The sequence below is a fragment of the Balaenoptera acutorostrata genome, chromosome 18 (genome assembly GCF_949987535.1).
Source record: "Balaenoptera acutorostrata chromosome 18, mBalAcu1.1, whole genome shotgun sequence".
Lineage (NCBI taxonomy): Eukaryota > Metazoa > Chordata > Mammalia > Artiodactyla > Balaenopteridae > Balaenoptera > Balaenoptera acutorostrata.
Genome location: NC_080081.1, coordinates 10,610,807 through 10,636,380, shown reverse-complemented (window position 1 = coordinate 10,636,380; position 25,574 = coordinate 10,610,807). Strand labels below are relative to the sequence as shown.

The following is a 25,574-nucleotide window of genomic DNA, read 5'->3' as shown; positions in this document are numbered from 1 at the left end:
TAGTTGTGGCACGTGGGCTCAGCAGTTGTGGCTCGCGGGCTCTAGAGTGCAGGCTCAGTAGTTGTGGCTCATGGGCTTAGTTGCTCCGCGGCATGTGGGATCTTCCCGGACCAGGGCTCCAACCCGTGTCCCCTGCATTGGCAGGCGGATTCTTAACCACTGTGCCACCAGGGAAGTCCCTAAAACTGTACACTTTTATGTCTACTAGGCATATGAAAATATTTAGGTAAGTCTGAAAGGATGCATACAAAACAGTTGATAATTTCTTTTAGGGTAGGAAGTGGGACTGGGAGGCCTTTAAGGGGGTGAGAAGTAGTGGTTATCTGTATTGCTTAAACTTAAATTTTCTCTCAAGCTAGTGTATATTCTTACATTACTTGGGTAATTAAAATAAAAAATAAAAAACATCTAGATGACTCACTTTTATGTGTAGTATTATCAATTAGTGGTACATAATGAGCAATGGTAGTGCTGGCCAGGCTCTAGTAGTTTTCAGTATCTCATGACATTGGTGGCTATTTGTATTTAAATTATTAGAACTGGCATTTAACTATTCATATGGTTTGGAAACACTTTTTTAAAAAAATACACTGATTGTAGTGGAAATATTTCTTAATCCTATTCTAGAATGTCACTCTGCCATTGTTTCAGAAATCTGTATTCAGAAATACATAACTATATTTAAGCCTTCATGACTAGAGGCTTGAGTGAATGTGTGATAGCTTTTCTTTAGTAAGTAGAAAATGATTATAAGCTAGAGCTGTGCCCATGCTCTCATTATTGGTATTTTCTTGTTTCTTTTGTTTTGTGTTCTTTTCTTCTTCCCTTGTTACAATTTTTCTTAAGTGCTTAAGTGGTACCATATATATATATATATATATATATATATACACACACACACACACATATACACACACACACACACATATATATAACTATAACTATAAAATTAATTTCTGAAACTGTTTTATCACAATTGCTTGTCAGCGATAGTCTGGAAATGGTGATAAGCTATATAGTTTTTTTAAAATTGTAAAATTACATAACATAGAATTTACCACTTTACTAATTTTTAATTGTACAATTCAGTGGCATTAAGTACATTTACAGTGTTGTGCAGCCATCACCACCATCCATCTCCAGAACTTTTTCCACTGAATCTCTGTAAATTTTCTAAGATCTCTTTCCAGGTTGTCTTTTGTTTTCATGGCCGTGTGCTTGGCTGCTGACGGTGGTTTTGTTTTCATCCTGGGGACTTCTAGTCAGATTTGTGAGCTAGGCATAGACACTCACGTCTGTTAGGTATTTCTCTGAGGATATCGCTCTGAAAAGTTGTATCAGTCTGCATCAGAAAGTTTTATTGAATACCTTGTGTGTGTACTGTGCTTTACCAACAGTTATAGAGAAAATAAAGTAAAATATTCTTGCATTCCCCAGCATTTCCTAGCATTATGATTAAACCACATGAAAGACTCGTCTTCGGTTTTTCTTTCTTTTCTTGCTTCGAATTTGCTGTTCAACCCAGGGAAGTCTGGCTTCTATTTCTGCTATTCTACTAAGTTGGTCCCCAAAGTTGCCAGAGATCTGGTTCATTAGATCCAATAGCTAAATTCCCACCTTCTTTGGTCTGTCTATAGCACATAGCACTGGTGACTGTCTCTTCTGTTTTGATGCTTATTGCTTCCTTACCATTTTCTAGTCCCTTTCGGGCCTCCATGCATTTGATACACTGTGTGTACTGCTAGAGTGCCCTTCTCAGTTGGCTTCTATCTTAGGAATCTTCTTTGTCAGGTGAATCCTTACTTTCTCTTTATTGGTTAGAGTCGTTAATCAAACATTAATAGCATGTAACACTGTGCTGTGTGCCAGGAGTGTCTCATATAGACCTCACAGCACAGTGGATTTAAAATTTTTATATGAAACTTCCTGATTTTTATTTAACAGTTTTATTGAGTTACAGTTTGCATATTGAGTTATAGTGTATTTTTAGAGTTGTGCAACGCTCACCACTGTTCAGTTTTAGAACATAGCCATCACCCAGGAAGATGTCTTGTGTCCCTCTGCAGTCGCTCTTGTTCCCGCCTTCACCTAGCTAGCCACTGATCTGCTTTCTGTCTATAGTTTTGCATTTTCTAAAAATTCAAATACATGGAATTTTATAATATTTGGTCTTTTGTGTCTGGCTTCTTTCACTTAGAATAATGTTTTTGAGATTGATTTATGTTGTTGCATGTATCAGTTTGTTGCCTTTTTTTGGCTGAGTAATATTCTGTTATATGAACAGAACACATTTTGTCCGTTTACCAGCTGCTGGGCTTTTGGGTTGTTTCCAGTTTTTGATTACTATGAATAAGGCTGTTATGAACAATTGTGTATATGTCTTTGTATGGACATATATTATCATTTCTCTTGGGTATATACTTAGGAGTGGAATTGCCGCATCATTTGATAACTACTGAACTTTTTAGGTACTAACAGGCTGTTTCCCAAAGGAGTTGTACCATTTTACATTCCCACTAGCAGCGTATGAGCGTTCAAATTTCTCCTCATTCTCACCAATGCTTGTCAGATATATCTGTCTTTTTGATTACAGACATCCTAGCAGGTGGGAAGTGGTATCACATTGTGATTAACGGTGTCTTTGAAGAACAAAAGTTTTAAATTTTAATTAACTCTAATTTATCAAATGTTTTCTTTTATGGATCAGTCTTCAGGAGGCTGACATCTGTGGAGTATATCTCTTGAGCTTCCTTGACCTCTGCCTCGGGTTGGCTATTTGAAGACATGAGCAGCAGATCAGGCTGTTTATCCCACCTCCACTTCCTTGCCTTGCTGCAGTTCTCGCGGTGGCCACAACCTTCTAGGGTGGTAGTAACTGTTGGGTCACCCATGCTCCCCAGCTGTCTGTGTTCTTCCCACTCTGAGCCCCTTCAGGACCACAGTGGCCATGGCTTCCCACTGTTGTTAATCCCTGGAAACCTTGCCATCCTCTGTTGGTCCTTTAACTCTGCTCACGTCTTTGTTATTTTCAGCCAAACATGTTTGAATGTGCCACTTTATTCCTGGTGAACTGACTGACATAGTAATTTGGACTGAAAAGCATTTCTAAGGTAGGGGTTGGGGAACCATGGCCCATGGGCTAAATCTGGCCCAGTGCATGTTTCTGTAAATAAAGCTTTATTGAAACACAGCCGTGGCCATTTGGTGTTGTATTGTCTATGGCTGTTTTTGTGCTACAAAGGCAGAGTTGAGTGGTTTTGATAGAGACTGTATTCTACAAAACTGAAAATATTTACAGTGTGGCCCTTTAAAGAGAAAGTTTTCTGATCCTAGTTCTAATGCATATAAGGTAGCTCTCAGAATCTCCAGAAGGGCCAAAAGATATGGATAACCCAGGGAGGCAAAATGAGTCTGTTACAGAACAAACCCCACTTCCACTACTGACCATTGCTGGCAATTGTGATGTTCTGGGATTGACCCAGAAGTTCTTCTAGAGCTGTCCTAGAAGAACTGACACCTTTAGTTCCATGTTTGTCAATGAGATGTTATCTGCCTGCAGGGGTCCTGCCTCACATTGCTCTCACTTCTTTGAGTATGCCTGACTGGTGGAACCGAGGTCACATATATGTGCCCTGACTGCCAAGAAGTCTGGGAAATGTTCTTTTTTGCTTTCTGCCCTTGATAGTGGAGGGAAGCAAGATAGAAAGGAGTGTTGGAATATCATTTAGTGAGCTCACCTGCAGCATTTGCCATGACAAATACCAACCAATATCAGTGATTTTTCTTTTTAACTTTCCAAGGTATGACATTTATTCTTATTTTCTTCTCCTCACCGCCCACAAACCAAACACAAATAAACAACAATAAAAAACCCTAGAAGAGTTGTGTGTCAGGGAAGTACCCCATGTTGTAGAAGATGGCAAGGGTTAAATCTGTCACAACTCCATCGATGCCGAAGGAGGGCAGCAGGCCTTCATTGACCAAAGGAAGACCGTTTCCTGCTCTCAGCAAAGCTCGTAGTAGGGTCATCGGCACAGTAGCATCGTGAGTCCCACAGGGGGATGTGATTGGTCTGTTGAGCAGCAGCAAATACAGTGGGTGTGTCACAGTAAAGGAACACAGGGCTGTCAAGAACTGTGAAGGGTCCGAAGCTTTACTTGTAAGCTAACAAGTTAGCCTCTCCCTGTTTCATGGGTGCTGGTAGAAGATACAAGACTGCTGGGTCAGTGATGAAGAACAGTTTATTACTCACAGCCGTAGCAAGATCAGAGTATCAGCATTTAAAAAAAATTTTTTATTGGAACATAGTTGATTTACAGTGTTGTGTTAGGTTCAGGTGTACAGCAAAGTGAATCAGTTATACGTATACATATATCCACTCTTTTTTTTAGATTCTTTTCCCATATAGGCCATTACAGAGTATTGAGTAGAGTTCCCTGTGCTATACAGTAGGTTCTTATTAGTTATCTATTTTATATATAGTAGTGTGTATATGTCAATCCCAATCTTCCAATTTATCCCTCCCCCCAGAGTATCAGCAATTTTACCCTGATTCCCCAAGTCCCAGTTCCCACAGGTGATACGAAGAGGGTCAGGTGATACCTGCACATGCAGTGGTTTGCATCATAGGACAAGAACCCTGAGCTTTAAGGTTCTTCTTACATAATGAATCTTTTCTGACGGGCTCTTAGCACCCCTGCCTCTTGCTCCAGAGTGAGACACTACCCTACTCTTCTAGGGCTGTTGGCTATACGGACACTTGTGCAAATAGAGTTTGAAAAAAAAGGCAGTTAGTGCCTTGCTCACATGATGTGAGCACAAAATTTTTGCTAGCTAGAGCCAAGGATTCAGCACCTTTTTGTAGCAAAGTAGCAAACAAACTAGTGCCCCTCCCTCAGGAAGCGAGTATATAATAGTCACACTATGGTTGCTTTTCTGTCTTAGTTGCCAACGTGACTAGTTACAGAAACAGCTCAGGATCAAGGGATGGTTTAGACTTTGCTGTTTGGAGCACTCAGCAAGGATGTTCGGGGTGCTTGGGCCCTGTGGTGAACTGTCTCTGCCAAAAGTGTAAAACTACCAATTATTTCCCTCTCTGATTCTCATAAACTCTCAGATTGACATGCCCTGTTCTAGTGCAGTTACTACTTGCATTTCACTAATCTGCTTCGTCTCATTAATAAGAATTGAGTCAGTTTTTGTGGTAGTGATTATGTTATCATGTTATTACAAGTAATAGATATTGATGTTACGTGATACAGTGGTTCAAATAGGGTGACTTTCAAATGTTCTCTTACATAACATCTGGCCATTTTAGGTTAGGGAGGCCAGTCTATTGCAAAGGACAGCCAGGGACTCTGGTTCCTAGTGTTCTGTTGCTCTGCCATCGCCTAGGGCAGCGGTCCCTAACCTTTTTGGCACCAGGGACCGGTTTCGTGGAAGATAGTTTTTCCTTGGACTGGGGGCGGGGGGGATGGTTTTGGGATGATTCAAGCGCATTACATTTATTGTACACTTTATTATTATTACATTGTAATATATAATGAAATAATTATACAACTCACCATAATGCTGACAGGAGGCGGATCTCAGGTGGTAATTCGAGCGCTGGGGAGCAGCTGTAAATACAGATGAAGTTTCGCTAGCTTGCCCGCTGCTCACCTCCTGCTGTGTGGCCTGAGGGTTGGGACCCTCGCCCTAGGGCATGGGTGGTCAAACTTTTCCTCTAAAGGCCCAATAGTAAACTAGGTTTTGTGGACTGTACTATTCAACTCTACCATTGTAGCACAAAAGAAGCCATGGGCAATAAGTAAATGAATAAGTATGGCTGTGTTCCAATAAAATTTTATGTACAAAAACAGACACTGGGCTGGATTTGGCCTTCACTATAGTTTGCTGTCCCCTGCCCTAGGGATTACCTTAGTTTGCATAGTTGAATTTGGTTGCTGCAATATTTATGTTCCAGGTCAAGGGAAAGAACACGGTCAAAATTTAGAGAAATATGCTTGTGTTTAAGTTGTAGATGATTTGGAAGTTGTACATTTCACTTTCTGATCCCAATGACATGAACTTACTTATAACACACGAGTGTCTGATAAATTTGATCCTACCCCTGCTGCTTTCTCTGCAGTTGTGGCTCGAGAATTTCTGTAGAGAAGAACTTAAGGCAGCACAGGGCGTGGGGAGTGGGGGCTTTGGGTGCTTGTCCTGGAGTACATAACAGGCTTGCTTGCTTTCCTTCCGTCTCTTTTTTTTCTTTCTATCTTTCCTGTCTTTCTTTCTGTCTTTGCCTCCCTCCTTCCCTCCCCCTTTCCTTCTTTTCTTTCTCTTTTTTACCCCCTTTTTAAATACTAGCTTGTATTTATTGTGTGTGTGGGGGGGAGAGATGGGCTCTATCCCTCCCCCCCATCTGTTGCCTCCCAATACCTCTTAGCTCTGCCGCTGCTCGCTTGTCAGAAATACTGGAAATGATTTCATCTCTCGGGTGTTTTTAGCTCCTTAGTTTCCGTAGATTCCTTCCCAAAGGCATTTGTTCAGGTTTCTCCTAAGCTAAAACCACACTCCAAACCCTTTCTCAGCTATCACTCTGCCTCTCCTAAACTCTACAACAATAACAAAATTGAAATTGAGTTTCAAAAGTTTTTTTAAACTATCCTTTCGTGGTAGACTCAGAAGTATCTCCTTGGGAACTAAGGCAGCAGAGAGTTCTAGTTTTTTCTTTCAAATGGCTTTGCCAAGCACTTTTGCTGGTACTGACCCTGTGCTAGACTGTGGGCTTGAGATGTTAATATAGGCTTCTACCCTAAAGTAAGGTTTGTTTCTGAGAAATAGAAGAAAAGAAACCAACCAACCCCTTTAGAAACAGCATGTTTTGCCTTTCTTTGTAAAGTCCCTAAGCAGTTTTGACCTGCTTTTGATGTATTTATTTGAATGTTTATTCAAACAATATTAATGATCTGCTAAAATGTTAGGCTCTGAGCTAGATTCTCAGTATGTTTGCAAAGAGTTTGTGATAACATAGGAAAAATGCCTATTATGATGATAGTTTAAAAAACAAAAGGATGCAAAATTATATATGCAGTTTGGTTACAAAAGTATATTTAGAGAAAAGACTGGAAGTAAATAAGTCAAAATATTATTAGGATTCCCCTCCTTTTTAACTTTTTGATGCCTATTTATTATAGAAAATTTGGACACAGGGATGCATGTGTATATATTTTAATCCCCCTCCCCACCATGTACAACCCTCAGTTGCCATATGTATTGCTAAGATTGGAGATTTAATTTAGTGTAGCTTTTTACCTCAAAGACAGTGGCTTAACAATGAAAATTATTAAATAAACTGTCATCCAAGTATATCTATGAATTTAAAAGCTTGTAGCAATAAAACTGTGCTGGGAGAGATTTTTTAAGAAAAGGAATTTAAGACACAACTTCTGCCTTGCAGGACCTTATGATCTGGAAAAGGAGAGTGTATAAATTGTAACAGACATAATCTGTAAAGCAGTCAAAATGACATTACTGGGCAGGATGCGATTAAATGCCAAAATTTGCACCTGGTACTACTGGAGTTCAGATTAAAGGAGATTCATCTGAAGACCCAGTGGTAGAAGTGGAACTTTAAATGCATCTTTAATAATAGGTAGTACCTGGCGGGAAATAAAATATACAGAGTAAGTGTGGATTTAACTTTAAATACTTTATCCCCACCTGACTAATGCATTTTTTTCAAAGGATTGTTCAGTATTCAATTTCTTTCTTATAGAAAAAACCCACAACCACAATTACAAAAACAAAATTGCTGTTGTAAAAAATTGCTGAACTGGGCAGAGGGCAGTAGAAGAGGGGGCATTCTGGTCTGAGGGGAGAAGAGCAACTTGAAGTTGGGAATAAGCAAGATATAAAGGAGAGCCTTGCTTTGAACATGGGAATATTTAGGATCCTTTTGCGAGCTTGGCTGCCTTTCCTTGGATGTTATTAAAGAAATTAAACTGCATAGATTTGAGTCTTTTATATTAAGATATTGATCTATTAATCCCTTGGGTAGCAGATATCTTTAACCTTTCAATACACAACATAATTTTTTACTTAGTTTGAAAATATTTATTGACTAGATAAAAAGAACTCTGAGCTTTCTAAAAGATGACTTGTTTTTTTTTTTTTTTTGATAGACCTCATTTAAAACAAAGTGCTTCTTTAAAAACTACTTTACAGCTGAAGAATATAACTTAGCAATACTCGAGTATTTTCCACCTTAGACTTTTTGGAGGAGGGTCATACATATCCAGGTATATGAATGTGTTCCAGTTTTTAATGTCTGCCTTGTAAAATAAATTTAAATTTACTTAAACTTACACTGGAAAACTGTTAGGAAAAGCCGTTTCAAAAATACATGAATCCCTTTCATAATTTTAAAAGAATAGATTTCTTTTAGAAGTAAGCAATTTATTCTGTATTGAATGCCTAGCCTTTCTTAAGCAAAAATAGATTTGAAGCATTGTGTAGTAAGTAGTCTTAAAAATGGAGCATATATTCCTGAATTTTGGAGTAGGTTTAGAACTGAATGCACATACCGGTTCTTTTAGGAATAAAGGTTAAAATGGGTGAGGATCAAATGTTAGAGTATTTAAACGATTCTCAAGATTTTCTGGCTCATGTGTAGTGATACTGAACTCTTTAGTCCTGGGCTTTAATTTGTGCCTGGTGCTGACCTAATGCTGTGCAGGGACACTCACTGCATCCCTTCTTCATTCAGTTTCTCTAATTATCCCCGCTTCCTGGGGAACTTGCTTAGAACTGGGCATGAGTGCTTGTTATGAAAATATTGGGCTATGCTGGCTACGTGTAACAGAGTCGTTTTTGGTATAAAGTTTACGTATAGATGAACTGAATAGGAGGCTAAAGTTGTTTGCTGTGATTTTACTTAATCAAACTGGTACGGAATATTATGGAAGTTATCTGGTTAGACAGTGGATTAGGCTTGTAATAAATGAAATCATGGTTAATATAACTCCTGGGCTTATTTGTTACATTGTAATTTCTTAGTGCACATTCAGAGAGAGATCTGACTACATAAATGATACGGGAAACACTCCGATTTGCAATTTTGTGTATACTTGCAGATGAAGATAGTTCTTTTTGCTGGGAGGCTCTGTTAATGCAGAGATTTGTCTCCTCAGGTTCACGTGAAAATGGCGGATGAGGCGGTCTGTGTTGGCCCAGCTCCCACCAGTAAAAGCTACCTCAACATGGATGCCATCGTGGAAGCCATTAAGAAAACCGGGGCCCAAGCTGTGAGTCTGAATGAATCTGTCTGCTGCAGCTGTTTCATATGTAGTGAGCAGAACACTAGAGTTTGTATTTAAAAAAAAAAAAAATAAGAAAGAATGATTGAAAATGCTGTTGCAGTTCACGTCACACGAGTTAAATGTGGCCGAATTCGCTACTGGAAATCAGAGGCTTTGTAGCATCTGGCAGTGTTGGTTACTGATCCTGCAGGTGGCTGCTGGATTCAGCTTTCACACCAGGGAGCAGTTTCAGTTCATTTCCAAATTTGCTAGGGGGAAAAAAAAAAAAAAAAAAAAAAAAGAAATCCCAATTAATTTTGAGAATTAACCCTTTCAGTGTAATAAGAGTATTAAAAAAATCTGTATTATAAACAGGATCCAAAAGACCCTGTTTTAAATTCTATTTTAATCATTTAAAAATTACGTATGCCTCGTTATACTTCCAGAAATAAAAATGATGCAATTGGTAATTATTTTAGTTTGATAGTGTCAATGGAATATACATAATTTACATGGAGAAATCAGTAATTCTCCCCACCCCCAATTCTGTTTGGAGTGGAATCCAAGGAAAAAACTGGGTTCTGACATCAGGAATAGTGTTTTGTTATGGTTGTTGTTTGTGTGTGTGTGTGTGTGTGTGTGTGTATGTGTATGTTTTTATCAGAGAACTAATTACATGTAATGTTAAAAAAAACTATGTAGAGTTATCTCTAAAATTGGATGGAAGCAGCCAACACCAGCAGTTAGCCTGGAGTGCTTCAGTTAGTGTTCACATTTCTTTTGAAAGAAATGTTTTAGTAAGATGCATGTTTAAATAAAAAACTGAATTCATGAACCCATATTATAGATGTTATAGTTTACTACAGAGTTAATGAAGGTAAAACTCTTTTAACCTTTTAACTATAGATTATCAGAATACAATCTTTAGTTGAATGTTTATATGAAATGAAGCTGTTGGAGTGAAACTCTTTTCCTGTGATGTAGTAGTGTAAATTATTCTGTACCGTGTTCATAAAGCTTAGTCTAGCATTTAAAAAAATCTCAAATGTGTAGATACTTCTAGATTAGATTATGATATTGACTCATTTAGAAATTTGACTTATAGCAGAATTATTTTCCTAGAAATATATTCAATACTGACTGATAATAGGGTGGCTAAATTTATGTTTGGTTAAAAATTACTTGGTTAGAACAGGATGGTAGAATTTAAATTGTTGCAACGTGGCTTGTGAGAGAGGAGAGCGTGAAGTGGTTGTGATTGGCTGAGTGGGATGAGGAGGGAAAGAAGAGTAGATATTAGAAGAAAAATAAATTCAGAGAATGATGGAAAGGTAAAACCAAACTTCTGTTTTAGTTAGGTTTGACAAAAACTGTTCATTGGGTAGTGGCTGAGTATATTAATATTGTCAGGAATAAAATATGTTCATTGGCTTAGTAGCCAGGGTTTGGGAAAGTAGCAGTTCCTGGTTCTGTAAAGAAAGGGGAAATAAGAGTTTTTCATCCATCTTGTGAAAGGTTTCCTTTAACATAATTCTTTGACCCACAAGCTGTTAGAAAATTCTCCAAACTTGGAGCCAAAGTTAGTCTCAGAAAAAGTGGGGAGAGTTTGGGTTGGGTTGAAGTGCATAGCCAAGTGCAGGCGGACAGGCAGGTGGGACGGGAGACGGCCCTGACTGTGGTTGAGACAGGTAGCGTGCTGCAAGTGAGCATACAGTAGGCGATCTCGTGGCGTTTGGGTCTGAACTCAGGAGAACTGCGTTAGAGCCGATCAGTATGTCAAGAGTCAGTAACCTTACTCCAGGGCCCTTGAACAATAAACACATTAATGCTCTTTCTGTCTTGCTTACTGTAAAGGTTTTGCAAATTGGTAAAACTGAAAGTGCTTTTTGTTTTCATTTCTAAGGTACATCCAGGTTATGGATTTCTTTCAGAAAATAAAGAATTTGCCAAATGTTTGGTAAGTTTATAAGGAACCAGAAACTGTTAACTTATATTTCAGAAAGCAGTGTAATGGTGTTGCTTTTGTAAATGTGGGTAGTGATGACTTACAGACTTTTCATTGACCCAACGATTCTTTGAAACTAGTTTGGGAAAAGTGAAGACTTTTATTCTGTAACCTAAGTCTTGATTTGAAGCGTGAAAATGGAAAAGTTGTAAAATCACCATTACACCTAATGAATGATACCTAGTTTATAACATGTTGTGTGGACTTTGACTTTTAAAATTAAACATTTCAGACTTTTAGCTAAATACGTCAGGGAGTCCAGTGATTCATTAATTATTTACCATGAGCATGGAATGTGAAGCCAGAAGTAAGATTCTGTTTTTTCCCTTTTATTGCATATTATGGCATTTAATATCAAATCTTACTACTGCCTCTATTTTGGGAAATTTTTTTCTTTTTTTTATGATAGGAGTATCCTCCTGATATCACCATCCTGACTAGATGCATGACCCTATATTTGCTATTAAACTGATTTTCCAGGTGTATTTATAACTACATTCAAGATGGTACTGAAACCTCAGTTTTCAGGTACTAAAATACGATATTGATAATGTTTCGAAAAGCTCATTAGATTAATTATCTCAGGTATTAAGTTAACTTAATATTTTAATATATTATACTTTGTTTCTGTGATATGCTTATATTTTGTTCTTCCATGGATTCAAAATTATTTCTGAATGCAATTACCATTTTCAAGACGAAATATTCACTTAAAATTCATAAATTTAATTTGGACAATTCTTCTTTAAAAAAATTTATTCTTTATTCTTTTTTTTAAAAAGTTAATTAATTAATTAATTTATTTTTGGCTGTGTTGGGTCTTCGTTTCTGTGTGAGGGCTTTCCCTAGTTGCGGCAAGCGGGGGCCACTATTCGTCGCGGTGCGCAGGCCTTTCACTGTCGCGGCCTCTCTTGTTGCGGAGCACAGGCTCCAGACGCGCAGGCTCAGTAGTTGTGGCTCACGGGCCTAGTTGCTCCATGGCATGTGGGATCCTCCCAGGCCAGGGCTCGAACCTGTGTCCCCTGCATTGGCAGGCAGACTCTCAACCACTGTGCCACCAGGGAAGCCCTGGACAATTCTTAAGATCATAGAATTCTAGCTCAGAATGATCTGTTTTAACCAATTTATAGATTAAAAACTAAGGCCTATAGATTAAACTAAGGCCTAAAGAAGTTGTGATGTAAAGTCACGCAGGTGGCTAATAGTAACACATGTCTGGAGAGGGCGTATTAGGTGTAAGTATCCCAAGGTCCAGATTTACCAGGTTTTGTGCAGTATATCCACATTTTCCTGTTTATACCCCTTTTTGTTATCTTCTAGTTTGAAATTTTGGCTGAGGTTCTGTCATTATGTAAGAAAATGATTCGAATATAATACATTTTAAATGTATTTGTACAATATAATATATTTAAGTTTGTATAGGTGAGGAGTCTCTAAACTGTGGTCCATGGGCCAAATGCAGCTGCCGCCTGTTTTTGTAAACTAAGTTTTATTGGCACACAGCCCTGCTTGTTCACTTACCTGTTGTCTGTGGCTGCTTTTGCTCTCAAACAGCAGAGTTGTGTAGCTATAGCAGAGACTGAATGGCCTGTAAGTAAATATTCACTGTATGGCCCTTTATAGAAAAAGTTTGCCGGCTCCTGGTATAGATGAATATCTGAGTCCGGGAGAAGTGAAATTATATGGCAAGTATATTTATTCATGCATTTATTCAGTCATTAAAAAGGGCTTATTTGATACCTATGTTCAAGGCATTTGAGAAGGATATAAAAATGAATTGGATGTGTGTCCTGCTCATGAGGAGCTCACAGTCATGTTGTGGAAAATAAGTCAGGTACACAGATGACTTCAGGGAAAAAAATATTATGAAGAAGTGCAAATTCTCCGTAAATGAAGATAAGATTGTGCCGTCAGGGGTTTCATGTTAGAGAAAAGGGTATAAAATGTATGACTACCTTCCTTTCTCATTTGCTTTTCTAATTTTATCTCCTCCATTTTCCTTTATCAATGCTATGCCTTAGGCAAACCAGACTGCATGCTATTCCCAAACGTGGCTGGTTCTCTCCTGTTCTATCTTTTCCATCGCTCTCCTCAGTGGTCACACCTGTCCCTTGGTCCCACATTTCTTGCTACTGTCTATTCTTAAAAGCACAGTTCATGTTACCCCTACCAGGATAGTTTTCCATGTTCTTCTGGTGAGAAGTAATCTCTTTTCTCTGTCTTCTAGAGCATTAAAAAAAAATTTTTTTTTCTTATCTGGCATACCACCTTCCATATTATGTAAAAATTGTTTCTGTATTTTAATCTCCTCTTAAGGTAAGAGACTTGGTCGTCTCATTCTTTGTTTCCCTTTTGTTTTATATCCTAATGATTTCTACGTAGTGAGTTCAATGAATGTTATGGAAAGATTAAGTAAATATTATCAGATTAAGAATTATGGAACAATAACCTGCAAGAAAACTTTCCTCCTGTCACAGAAGGGACTGTTTTGTAACTAGAAAGCGGTATTGCCGTGTGTTTTTATTCACCATGAACATATGTAGCTGGTGACAACTAACCTTCTCTTTCTGTGCGTCATGGCAAGAATCTTATTTGGGATATAATTTTCCTAGCTTAAAAACTTCTCCCATTGGAGCGTGCCATTTAAAATGCACCTTTCGGGCTTCCCTGGCGGCGCAGTGGTTGGGAATCCGCCTGCCAATGCAGGGGACACGGGTTCGGGCCCTGGTCTGGGAGGATCCCACGTGCCGTGGAGCAACTAGGCCCGTGAGCCACAACTACTGAGCCTGCGCGTCTGGAGCCTGTGCTCCGCAACAAGAGAGGCCGCGATGGTGAGAGGCCCGCGCACCGCGATGAAGAGTGGCCCCCCGCTCGCCGCAACTGGAGAAAGCCCTCGCACAGAAACGAAGACCCAACACAGCCAAAAATAAATAAATAAAAGAACGTGAATTTCTAAAAAAAAAAAAAAAAAAAAAAAAAAAGAATGCTCACTTCCAGTTCTCTTTTAAAAAAAAAATAAAATAAAATGCACCTTTTGAAATATCTGGCTATAGCTGGTGAGTTCCATAAAAATAACACAGTGAAATAAAATTGCATACAGATTTTGTTATGCATATCAACATTGTTTGTGTGGATGGTGACGAACCATTGAAATTTGATAGTTATTGTCTCAAACTGAGAATATTCTTAGAATCTGATTTCTAAGATAGTGGTAATAGATTACTATGTTGGCAGCAACTTTTGGCAAGAAAGATGAGCAGAATATGGAAAAGAAATTTTTTTTAAAGTTTATTTATTTTATTTTTGGCTGCCATTGGGTCTTCATTGCTGCAGTCAGGCTTTCTCTAGTTGCGGTGCACGGGCTCTAGGCGTGCGGGCTTCAGTAGTTTTGGCTCGCGGGCTCTAGAGCACAGCCTCAGTAGTTGTGGCGCACGGGCTTAGTTACTCCGCAGCTTGTGGGATCTTCCCGGACCAGGGTTCCAACCCATGTCCCCTGCATTGGCAGGCAGATTCTCAACCACTGCGCCACCAGGGAAGTCTGGAAAAGAAATTTTTTAAGTTTAATACTGTGGAGTTCCTTTTACTGTAACTTATGTATGCTGTAACTTATGTTTGAAATGTAATCAAATGTGGAGGTTTTTCCCCCCATTAATTTCTGGTTCTGTTTTGTTTTGTTTTTTTAAATTGCTGTTCAAAGATCAGCATAAAAAAAAAAAAAAAAAGATCAGCATAATATTTACTTTGTTTATAGAAAAACTATTTGTGCCTTATCATCTGGTATATTGTTTTTAGTTAACAGCTTTGAGTAAGATGATTTCTTGAATTTTTTTCTGAGTTTGTGCTATTTATTTGCTTTAGAAAGTACCATAAGCCAAATGTTAAAAGCATTCTAAACTTTATATGTTTTCTTTACAAGACTAATTATTCTTTATGCTTAATTTACACGAAATGGGATCAGATTATATAGAATCCCTACTGTACATGATTTAAACAAAATCATGTCTTGTTTGTTTTTGCTTAAATAATTAATGGAAAATACAAAGCTACAAATAATCCTCATAAAGAATAGTAATTTTCAGTAATTTTAATATGCTGAGCAAACATTTTATTTCCAAAATGTTTTTCATTCTGTGTTTCCCGTCTGGGCTCCTTGTATTCTGAGCAGTAAAGGAACAGTGGTGGAAGGCTGTGAGGACTGTTAGGGTTAAGAAAAGAAATTCTTTTGGAGTTTACGAAAGAGGTTTGAAAAGTTAAACTTATCTGCCCTTGGAAAAAGTGGTTTAAAGATTAAATGAGATTTAAAGAGATTTCAGTGTTTTTAGTTATCTTTCTGGTTCTTATGTGTATGTTTTTTCATGTTATCATATCATATTTTAATGCAGCACAGCATTATAAGTTACAGTAGTTACCTTTATGAGAAATTTATGTTAGGTTTAATAATTTGTGTTTCATGTATGGGTCTTATCCATGTATTTAGAAGATATGTGTATATATGCATACAGATAGTGTGTTCTGTCCAGAATGCTCAGCATTGAGGGTGGAGAAGGGAACTGTGGGAAGCAGTTGAGGTTTGATGATTGTATTTTTTATCTCCTTTTGTTGGAGACTTTTTAGCAAGGTAAGGAATGTAACTACCTCAAAAACAATAATGAGATGGTTTTTTATCCATTGGATTAACCAAACTTTTAAAAAATAGCTGTAACATCCAGTGTAGACCAGTGTACAGGAAGTGTCTTGTTCTTGGGAGTGTAAATTATTTCAGCCCCCTTTTTTCTTTTTCTTTTGTTCCAGAAATTTGCTGGTATTACCAAAATTTAAAATGTATATATTCTTTGAGTCAACAGCTCCACTCTTAAGAATTTCACCTACAAAGATGTACTTTAAAAATGTTCATTGTAAGGTTGTTTGTAATAGCGAAATTGGGAAATAGCTCAAGATTTTTCATCTTTAAAATGAAGAGAATGACACCTACCCTGTAGGGTTGTTGTGAAAGTTAGAAACAACATGTATAAAGAACTTAGCACAGAGTCTGGCATTGCCAGGCAAATCACCTTATCATTACAGGTGTTAGTTAATAATTATTACTTTAGTAGTTGGGGAGAGCTACTGAAGAGTTGTGGTTTTTTTTTTGTGAATGAGATAGTTAAAATTAGCATTTTGGGGAAATTAGTCTGATAGTTTTCATGTGTATTTTGTGAGTTTAGATTTTTTTTTCCTGTTGAGATTAATAATCTGATAATATTATATTCCTATACACACACATATGATAATGTAGTTTACAAAATACTTTGACATATATGATTTCATTTAATTCATGCAACCATTTAACAAAAAGAAAACTGAGACTCAGGTGCAGTGACTTGCCAACAATCACACTGTATTGGTAAGTAATAGAATCAGGACTTGACCTATGTTGGCTGACCATAAGTACAGAGCACTTAAAAAAAAATACTGTACCCTGGTTTGCTTAGTTGGAAAGAGTGAGAAACCAAACAGTGAAAACCAAATAACTGTAGGGAACTTAGCCAAAGGCCATAGAAATCTGTTCCCGCACTTCATAATAACAGAGGCAGCACATGATCAGGTTGTGTAGATAGAAATTTGAAGAAAGCCTTTTGCTAGGTCATTGGTCTTCTGTTGTGAAGTTGTAATCCATGGTGTGTTAGAGTTGTGAAATGTGCTTTAAGTACTTGGCAACTGATACTAAAATTATGAAGTTAGCAAGTTTGCTAATGATTTTATTTAACAATATTTTTGTTCTTAAAATAGTTTAGCGTGAATTTAAAACAATGTGATACCCTATTCACTCATATTTGCAGAAAAAGTTTTTTTTTGAGTAGGGAAAAAAAAAAAAAGAGGTGTAGATCTTGCAAGCCCAAAGTTGTTTATAGCTCTTATTTTATCTACATAGGCTGTGATCTAGGTAGCTCCTGGAAGTATGTTTTGTGTGTGACATATATGTCGTGGCTTAAGAAGGGTTAATACTACACTGTATTTTGTAGACATCTAGTTTTAACTACATAGATATTCTTACCATTAACATTATTAGAATTTCCATTTTGGACACAGGTCTTTGATTTTATTATGTTAAAGTGAAAAAAATTTGAGAATGTGAAATCTTAAGAAACTTAAGTCACATGTATACATTGAAAAATAAGGTTTCTTCCATCTGTGAACCTCTGACCCCAGCCCCCAGTTTAAATTCCTAGAGACTACCACTGCTACCAAATTTATATTCTTCTGGAGTGCACGCATGCGTGTGTGTTTGCCTGCTAGAATTTGCTATAGATTTGTTATACAGGGTACTCTTATTTGCTGAAGTAGGATTTTGTTTGTTCATAAGAAAAGTGGCACAGAACTTTTCTTCCCTTCCCCAGGCTCTTAAAAATAGGTGTGGAACACCTACCTGCAGATACACTTGCAACATTCTTATTTAATCTTTAAATTTATTTATTATTTATTTATTTATGTCTGTGTTGGTCTTCGTTTCTGTGCGAGGGCTTTCTCTAGTTGCGGCAAGTGGGGGCCACTCTTCATCACGGTGCGCGGGCCTCTCATTATCGCGGCCTCTCTTGTTGCGGACCACAGGCTCCAGATGCGCAGGCTCAGCAATTGTGGCTCACGGGCCCAGTTGCTCTGCGGTATGTGGGATCTTCCCAGACCAGGGCTCGAACCCGTGTCCCCTGCATTGGCAGGCAGACTCTCAACCACTGCGCCACCAGGGAAGCCCCTTATTTAATCTTTATGACAATCTGTGGTGTATTATGATTTATAGAAGAGAGAACAATTTCAGAATAAATGCCTTGCCCAATGTCACACAGCTAGAAAATGAGAGTATAGTTTCTTACAAAAGTCTTTGACTATAAATCCCATGCTCAGTAAATGTTCCAAACTACTTCTAAGATGAATTGGAACTAGACTGGATTGTTAGTGTTTTGTTTTGTTTTTAATTGATAGCTTTGGCCGGCACCAATTTTTTTTTTTTTTTTTTTTTTTTTTTTTACTGTTGATGGAAGTTGTTCTCTTTCTGCTCCCTTTTTCCCCCTCATTGGTGTACTATTGTTAAGGTCTAAAAACAGAATATTTCTTTTGTTTTTTTTGGTCTTGTGATCTTGGATGCCAGTGAAAGTAACTGTCTTCACTTGGTTTTGCTGACTTTATAGGTAAAGTACAATGCTTGAGTGAGCTGGTAGAGCTACAGAAGAGTCACTGATGCCTTTTTCCTCTCTGGGATATTCTTATGTTGAATTAATAATGTCTCCCTGAATTTAGAGGAGAAATTTGGTGACTCTATCCTTTTGACAGCAATTTTGTAATATGTTTTAAATTATGACTTTAAATATGTCATGTTCAAAAGGCTTAATGAATATCTATGAAACAAGCTTCATAAAACCCTTATCATAACAGAATGTCCTTTGAGATGTTTGAGAACATGTTGGATTAGAGTTCAGCTTCTAGACTGTTGAAGAATTTGAAGATGATGCTGAGTAGAAATGCTCTAAAGTGGATACCTGAAAAAGAAAAATCTATTTTTAGGGAGTCTTTAAGGATGTAGATAAGGCAAATACATTTAGAGTTGTGGGGTTTGGCGGGTGATTTCAGTAGGAAGGTTAAGAATCTGGGATTTGATGAGGCTGGGATTTTCTGCCCTTTGCTTGAGGTTAAAATAGTTTGAATTTTATACTCGAGCTTTCCTTCTACCTCTCCTTTCTCTCCCCTGCAGTTATTAGCACAGTCTGGAGTCAGAGTTAAAATTCTTGCTCTGCCACTTCATATCCCTGTGATCTTGGACAAGTTGCTTAATGTTTGACTCTGAAGACTCTCAAGTGTCTTACGCTTACTGTTGGCAGGATTTGTTTTTCTCCATCTGACTCTTTATATTGAAAACATGTCTCCTGTAGCCAGCATGTAGTTGGGTCATGCTTCTTTTTTTTTTTTTTTTAACATCTTTATTAGAGTATAATTGCTTTACAGTGGTGTGTTAGTTTCTGCTTTATATCAAAGTGAATCAGCTATACATATACATATATCCCCATATCTCCTCCCTCTTGCTTCTCCCTCCCACCCTCCCTATCCTACCCCTCTAGGTGGCATAAAGCACCGAGCTGATCTCCCTGTGCTATGCCGCTGCTTCCCACTAGCTATCTGTTTTACATTTGGTAGTGTATATATGTCCATGCCACTCTCACTTCGTCCCAGCTTACCCTTCCCCCTCCTCGTGTCAAGTCCATTCTCTACGTCTGTGTCTTTATTCCTGTCCTGCCCCTGTGTTCTTCAGAACCTTTTTTTTTGTTTTTCTAGGTTCCATACATATGTGTTAGAATATGGTATTTGTTTTTCTCTTTCTGACTTCACTCTGTATGACAGACTCTAGGTCCATCCACCTCACTACAAATAACTCAATTTCGTTCCTTTTTATGGCTGAGTAATATTCCATTGTATATATGTGCCACATCTTCTTTATCCATTCATCTGTCAATGGACACTTAGGTTGCTTCCATGTCCTGGCTATTGTAAATAGAGCTGCAGTGAACATTGTGGTACATGACTCTTTTTGAATTATGGTTTTCTCAGGGTATATGACCAGTAGTGGGATTGCTGGATCATATGGTAGTTCTATTTTTAGTTTTTTAAGGAACCTCCATACTGTTCTCCATAGTGGCTGTATCAATTTACATTCCCACCAACAGTGCAAGAGGGTTCCCTTTTCTCCACACCCTCTCCAGCATTTATTGTTTGTAGATTTTTTGATGATGTCCATTCTGACTGGTGTGAGGTGATACCTCATTGTAGTTTTGATTTGCATTTCTCTAGTGATTAGTGATGTTGAGCATCCTTTTATGTGTTTGTTGCCAATCTGTATATCTTCTTTGGAGAAGTGTCTGTTTAGGTCTTCTGTCCATTTTTGGAGGGTCATGCTTTTTTAATCATTCTGATAATCTGTATTTTTTAATTGTGGTGTTTGGTCTTTTAAGCTTTTTGGGTTGCCTCAGTTTATTTTCTTTAATAACAGCTTTTTCTGAGATACAATTTACATCATAACACCCTTTTATAATGTAAAAGTCTGATTTTTTTTGTTTATTCAAGTTATGTAACTGTCACCACTGTGCAATTTCAGTAGAATCTATTACCATTTAATAAATTACTGATGTGACTGGACTTATGTTTACCCTTTTTTTGTTTGTTTTCAGGTTGTCTCCTCGTTTTTCCTTCTGCTTTCCTTTACTATCTTCTTTGGATTATTTTAATTGTTGGAATTCCATTTAAATTTATCTACTGGATCTATCTTTTACATTTTTTAGTGGTTTTCCTAGGGATTACAATATACATCCTTAACTTTGTATGATCTACTTGAGCTTAGTATTATACCATTTTATGTGCAATATAGAAATTTTGCAGTCACGTAGCCCACTTTCCCTCTCTATCTCCATCCTCTGTGTTAAGAGTTGTCATATGTATTTCATCTGCGTATATTATAAATTCCATGGAAAAAGTCATAAGTTTTCCTTTAAACATGTTTGAAATGGGTTAAGATATTTCCTTCATTAATGACCCAAATATCATTCAGTTGAAATTAATATTGTTTTTTATTTTGGTCCATTTTTAGGTTACGTAGAAGAATTTATTTTTAAGTTTATTTTTTATTATGTTTAAATGTGGTAAATCATAACATAAAATTTACCCTTTTATCCATTTTTTTTTTTTTTTTAAGGATTTTCTTATTTATTTATTTATTTATTTATTTTTTGGCTGTGTTGGGTCTTCGGTTCGTGCGAGGGCTTTCTCCAGTTGCGGCAAGCGGGGACCGCTCTTCATCGCGGTGCGCGGGCCTTTCTCTATCGCGGCCCCTCCCGTCGCGGGGCACAGGCTCCAGACGTGCAGGCTCAGCAATTGTGGCTCACGGGCCCAGCTGCTCCGTGGCATGTGGGATCTTCCCAGACCAGGGCTCGAACCCGTGTCCCCTGCATTAGCAGGCAGATTCTCAACCACTGCGCCACCAGGGAAGCCCCCTTTTATCCATTTTTAAGTGTACAGTTTAGTGACATTAAGTACATTTATTGATACAATGTATAACTGTCACTACTATTCATCTCCAGAATTCTTTCATCATCCAGAAATGAAACTCTGTACCCATTAAATAGTAACATTCTGTTTCCCCTACCCACACCTCCTGGTAATGTCTGTTATACTTTGTCTCTGAATTTAACTACTCTGGGTAACTCATAAGTGGAATCATACAATATGTGTACTTTTGTGACTGGCTTATTTCACTTAGCATGATGTCCTTAAACTCCATCCATGTTGTAGCATGTGCCAGAATTTCCTTCCTTTTTAAGGCTGAATAATAGTCTGCTGTATGGATATACCACATCTTGTTTATCTGTTGATTGTCACCCAACTTGTACACGAGTAGGAGGTGGAAATTATACTTTCAAATTCTTCTGTATCACTCAGCAGCCTTTCAGTACATGCTAGTTAACTCTTCATTAGATGAGAGAAGTTGCTGAATTAAAATTTGGAATTCTGGAAATAAATGTAGGAGGGGCACTTTGAGTAACCTCTCTGTGTTTTAATGCTGTAATGCTATTTTTAACTTATAATAACTTTGTAATCTCTTAAAATTTATTTTTATCCATTTATTTATTTTTATCCATTTATGCTTTGAATTTAGTAGGAAAGATTTTTGTTGTTGTTGTTCTAATAAAGGTAATAGATTGAGGATTTTGTTGGATTAAATGAAGTGATATTAATTATCACGGTTACATATATTTAATGATTCTTACTGCCCCAGATACATTCTAAAATTATGCTTTTAAGTGCACGCTATCTAAAATGGGCAAAGAGGCAGAAATAATGAGATCATTTCTGGGGCTTTGTTTTTGGACTGGACCTTATTTAAAGATATTGTTACAAAGTTTCTGAGGTACCATATTGAATACAATGTGTGATACGCTAATTTGCATTAGCAGAGAGTATTCCTTTCTTGTGTATGTGTGTACTTCCCAACGTTCTTAGGGCGTATTTGCTGATGTGTGCATTTTCTTAGCTTTTTATTCAGTCTTTCATGTAGTAGTTGGTTGTGGAATACAGTTGTTAAGAGAAATAACATATCATTAGATAAAAATTATGTTACATTTCTTAACCGTTATACTTTATTTATAAGGAAATGTTTTGATGATAAATGATAGATGCTGCTGTTGATTAGAACGCCACAATTTATATAAAATATATTGAGTGTATAGACAGAATGAGTTATATATTTATATGTTATATATAAAATGTCAGTGTATTTCACTAGGGTATCACGTATTAGCTCAGTGTTTGATATTATTAATTGTACAATGGCATGATATTTATGAAGGCTAACTTGGTTACAGTATTGCTGAAATACAAATTTAATATCAGTTTTAAAATAATTGAATCTGGGTGATGAACAACTGGGAATTTATTATACCGTCTGTCTACTTTTGCTTATGTTTGAAGCTTTTCATTAAAAGAAATCCATGAAAGGAAATACATTAAGCTCAGAAGAAATAGTTTTTTGTTTTTTTTTTAATCTTATATTGTTCCGAGAGGCTGGAATATCATACAGTATATAATGGGTTCAGTGTTAACTTGATTGTCTTGGAGAACATATTAAACGCGGGAGACATTAAAGCTCTTCTTCACATCCAGTATGAGGGGATTTCAGCCTTTGTCTTTGGAATGTTCCTTTGTTACCAAAATGTCTGCTTTTAGTCTTCTTCATTAATTATACTTGATATTTTCATGAGCAGAAGAAATAGAACAATGTTTTGTCTTTATCCTTTAAGATTAATAGAGTAGACACCAAATTAAAGTCAAAGTATGGTATCTAAAAACATTAAGTTTTTCCAACTCGTTTTGGTTTATCTCATGTTGGCGCAAGCATGGCCATCACAGAGTCATGAGAAGTATCCTTCTCATATGTATAAACTGGTTGTTAGACTAGAGGGGAGATACATAAGAAACTCCCTCCTGTGTAATATCGGTTGCAAAAAAGAAAAATCCACTTGTTAAAAGGGCTTAATCTAGAGCAATAAAAAGTAACTTTTATTATTCTAGGTATCCCATTAAAGTATTTATGCTTTATGTCTTATGATGATAGGCTACTTCTGCAAAGACTATTACATAGAACTGCATTTCTCAAAGAGCTCTTACCATGCTTTATTCTTATGATGTGTGTTTGGATTAAAGTAGACAAAGAAAATTATCTCCAAGACAGATAAACTGCCCAAAGAAATAATCACATTTTGATTCATTGTGTTTTGTTTACAATAGAAGAAAAATTTGAGAAGTCCTTACTTTGTCATGTTACTTCATTAGACCGTTAATTCCCTGCCTTCACAGAATATCCGTTAACACTTGGCACAGTTTGGAAAAATGATGTAGTACAGTAGGATGAGCCGCTTCAACTGATGGCATATATGATTTCTAATTGCAAGGAACCAAACAGGTGAATTCAAGTGAGTTTACCTAGCAAGGTTAAGAATCTATGTGGATTATTTTTGGATGGATTATGAAAATGGAAGAGAGACCATTTCATTTACATAGGAGGTTTACCTCATACTTTCTGGCATGAGTGCCAAGGTACCGATCACTGTTCTAGATACTACATATATTCAGGGTGAACACGACAAAAATCTGAGTTTTCATGGGGTTATTTTCTAGTACAGGGAGGCATATAGTAAATGAATTAGCCAACAGACTCAGATCATGATGAGTGCTATAAAGAAACACAAGTGGATGATGCAATAGAGTATTGGCATGTGGGGATCCCTGAGACTCTTTCACAGACTCTGCCAAGTAAAAACTGTTTTCAAAATAGCTTCCCCCTCATTCTCTCACGATTGTGCAGTAGAGTTTTTCAGCGGCTACATGATGTATGTTATCATAACAGATTGAATGCAGAACCAGATAGGAGAATCCAGCTGTGTTCTATTAAGCCGGATGGTAGAGATTTGCAAAAAATATAAAACATTTCCATTCTTACTCATTTATTTGTTAATTCTAATTGTTAAATTTAAATGGGTTTATTCTTTTAAAAATAATAAATATTTAAACATTTTCTTCATTTTAATGTGGTAAATATTGATAGATATAACACACATAAGCAAAAGCTCTCTGAGATCATCAGTTTTTTTAAAACTGTAAAGAGATTCTGGTCCCAAAAAGTTTGAGAAACACTGTGCCAGAAGGTGAATGAGTGGCCTCTTTAGATAAAGTGGTACCAAAAAAACCTCTCTGAGAAGGTGACCTGTAAACTGGGACTTCATGGGAGAAGAGCATTCTAGGAAGAAAGAGCAAGACTTCTCTGACTGCCCTTCCCAACCCACTACCACATCCTTTTCTGGCTTTATAATTAGTTAGATGTCAGTCAAGGACCTTTACTTAACTCATTTCTGAATTCCTGTTATTTACCATTTTACCAGTCGTTAATAATTCTTCAGTTTTTGTTGTTTTTCAATTAACCACTTTATTTTTATTTTTGGCTGCATTGGGTCTTCATTGCTGCATGCAGGCTTTCTCTAGTTGCGGTGAGCGGGGGCTACTCTTCGTTGCGGTGCATGGTCTTCTCATTGCGGTGGCTTCTCTTGTTGCGAAGCATGGGCTCTAGGTGCATGGGCTTCAGTAGTTGCAGCACGTGGGCCCTAGAGCACGCAGGCTTCAGTAGTTGTGGTGCGTGGGCTCAGTAGTTGTGGCTTGTGGACTCTAGAGCACAGGCTCAGTAGCTGTGGTGCACGGGCTTAGTTGCTCTGTGGTATGTGGGATCTTCTTGGACCAGGGATCGAACGCATGTCCCCTGCATGGGCAGGCGGATTCTTAACCACTGCGCCACCAGGGAAGTCCCAATTCTTCAGTTTTAATGGAATCGCTTACATACATTTCCAAACAAATGAGACAGACTTTTAGAAAGAGGCTTAACCTCTGCTGTTCACACCAAGCTAATTTGAAATATATTTTTATTGCTTAAAAAAATTAACAAGTATTTGTTAGGATCTATTATTTCCTGTTAATTCCTTTTGCATGAAAGAAAATCATATATTGGATTTCTGTATATGACTTTTAGTATAATGTGGCTCTGTCTTGATTGATTGATTGTCCCTGCTGTGTGGCATGTGGGATCTTGGTTCCCCCAACCAGGGATCAAACCTGCGTCTCCTGCAGTGGAGGCATGGAGTTTTAACCACTGGACTGCCAGGGAAGTCTGATGTCTTCCGTATATATATAATGGTAAATTTGTTTTGCCGTCTTTATGCTTT

The 25,574-nt window shown here is 37.4% G+C and overlaps 1 protein-coding gene across 3 annotated transcripts in view; it reads left to right on the top strand.

The window, feature by feature from the left end:
* The window catches only part of PCCA (propionyl-CoA carboxylase subunit alpha), a 367,760-nt gene that overhangs the window by 43,909 nt on the left and 298,277 nt on the right, over window positions 1-25,574 (top strand). For all 3 annotated transcript variants that reach the window (XM_057532677.1, XM_057532678.1, XM_007196809.3), the window contains exons 5-6: window positions 9,180-9,293; window positions 11,191-11,244. In XM_057532677.1, coding sequence (XP_057388660.1) covers window positions 9,180-9,293; window positions 11,191-11,244 — 168 coding nt within the window. The remainder of the gene's footprint in view (window positions 1-9,179; window positions 9,294-11,190; window positions 11,245-25,574) is intronic.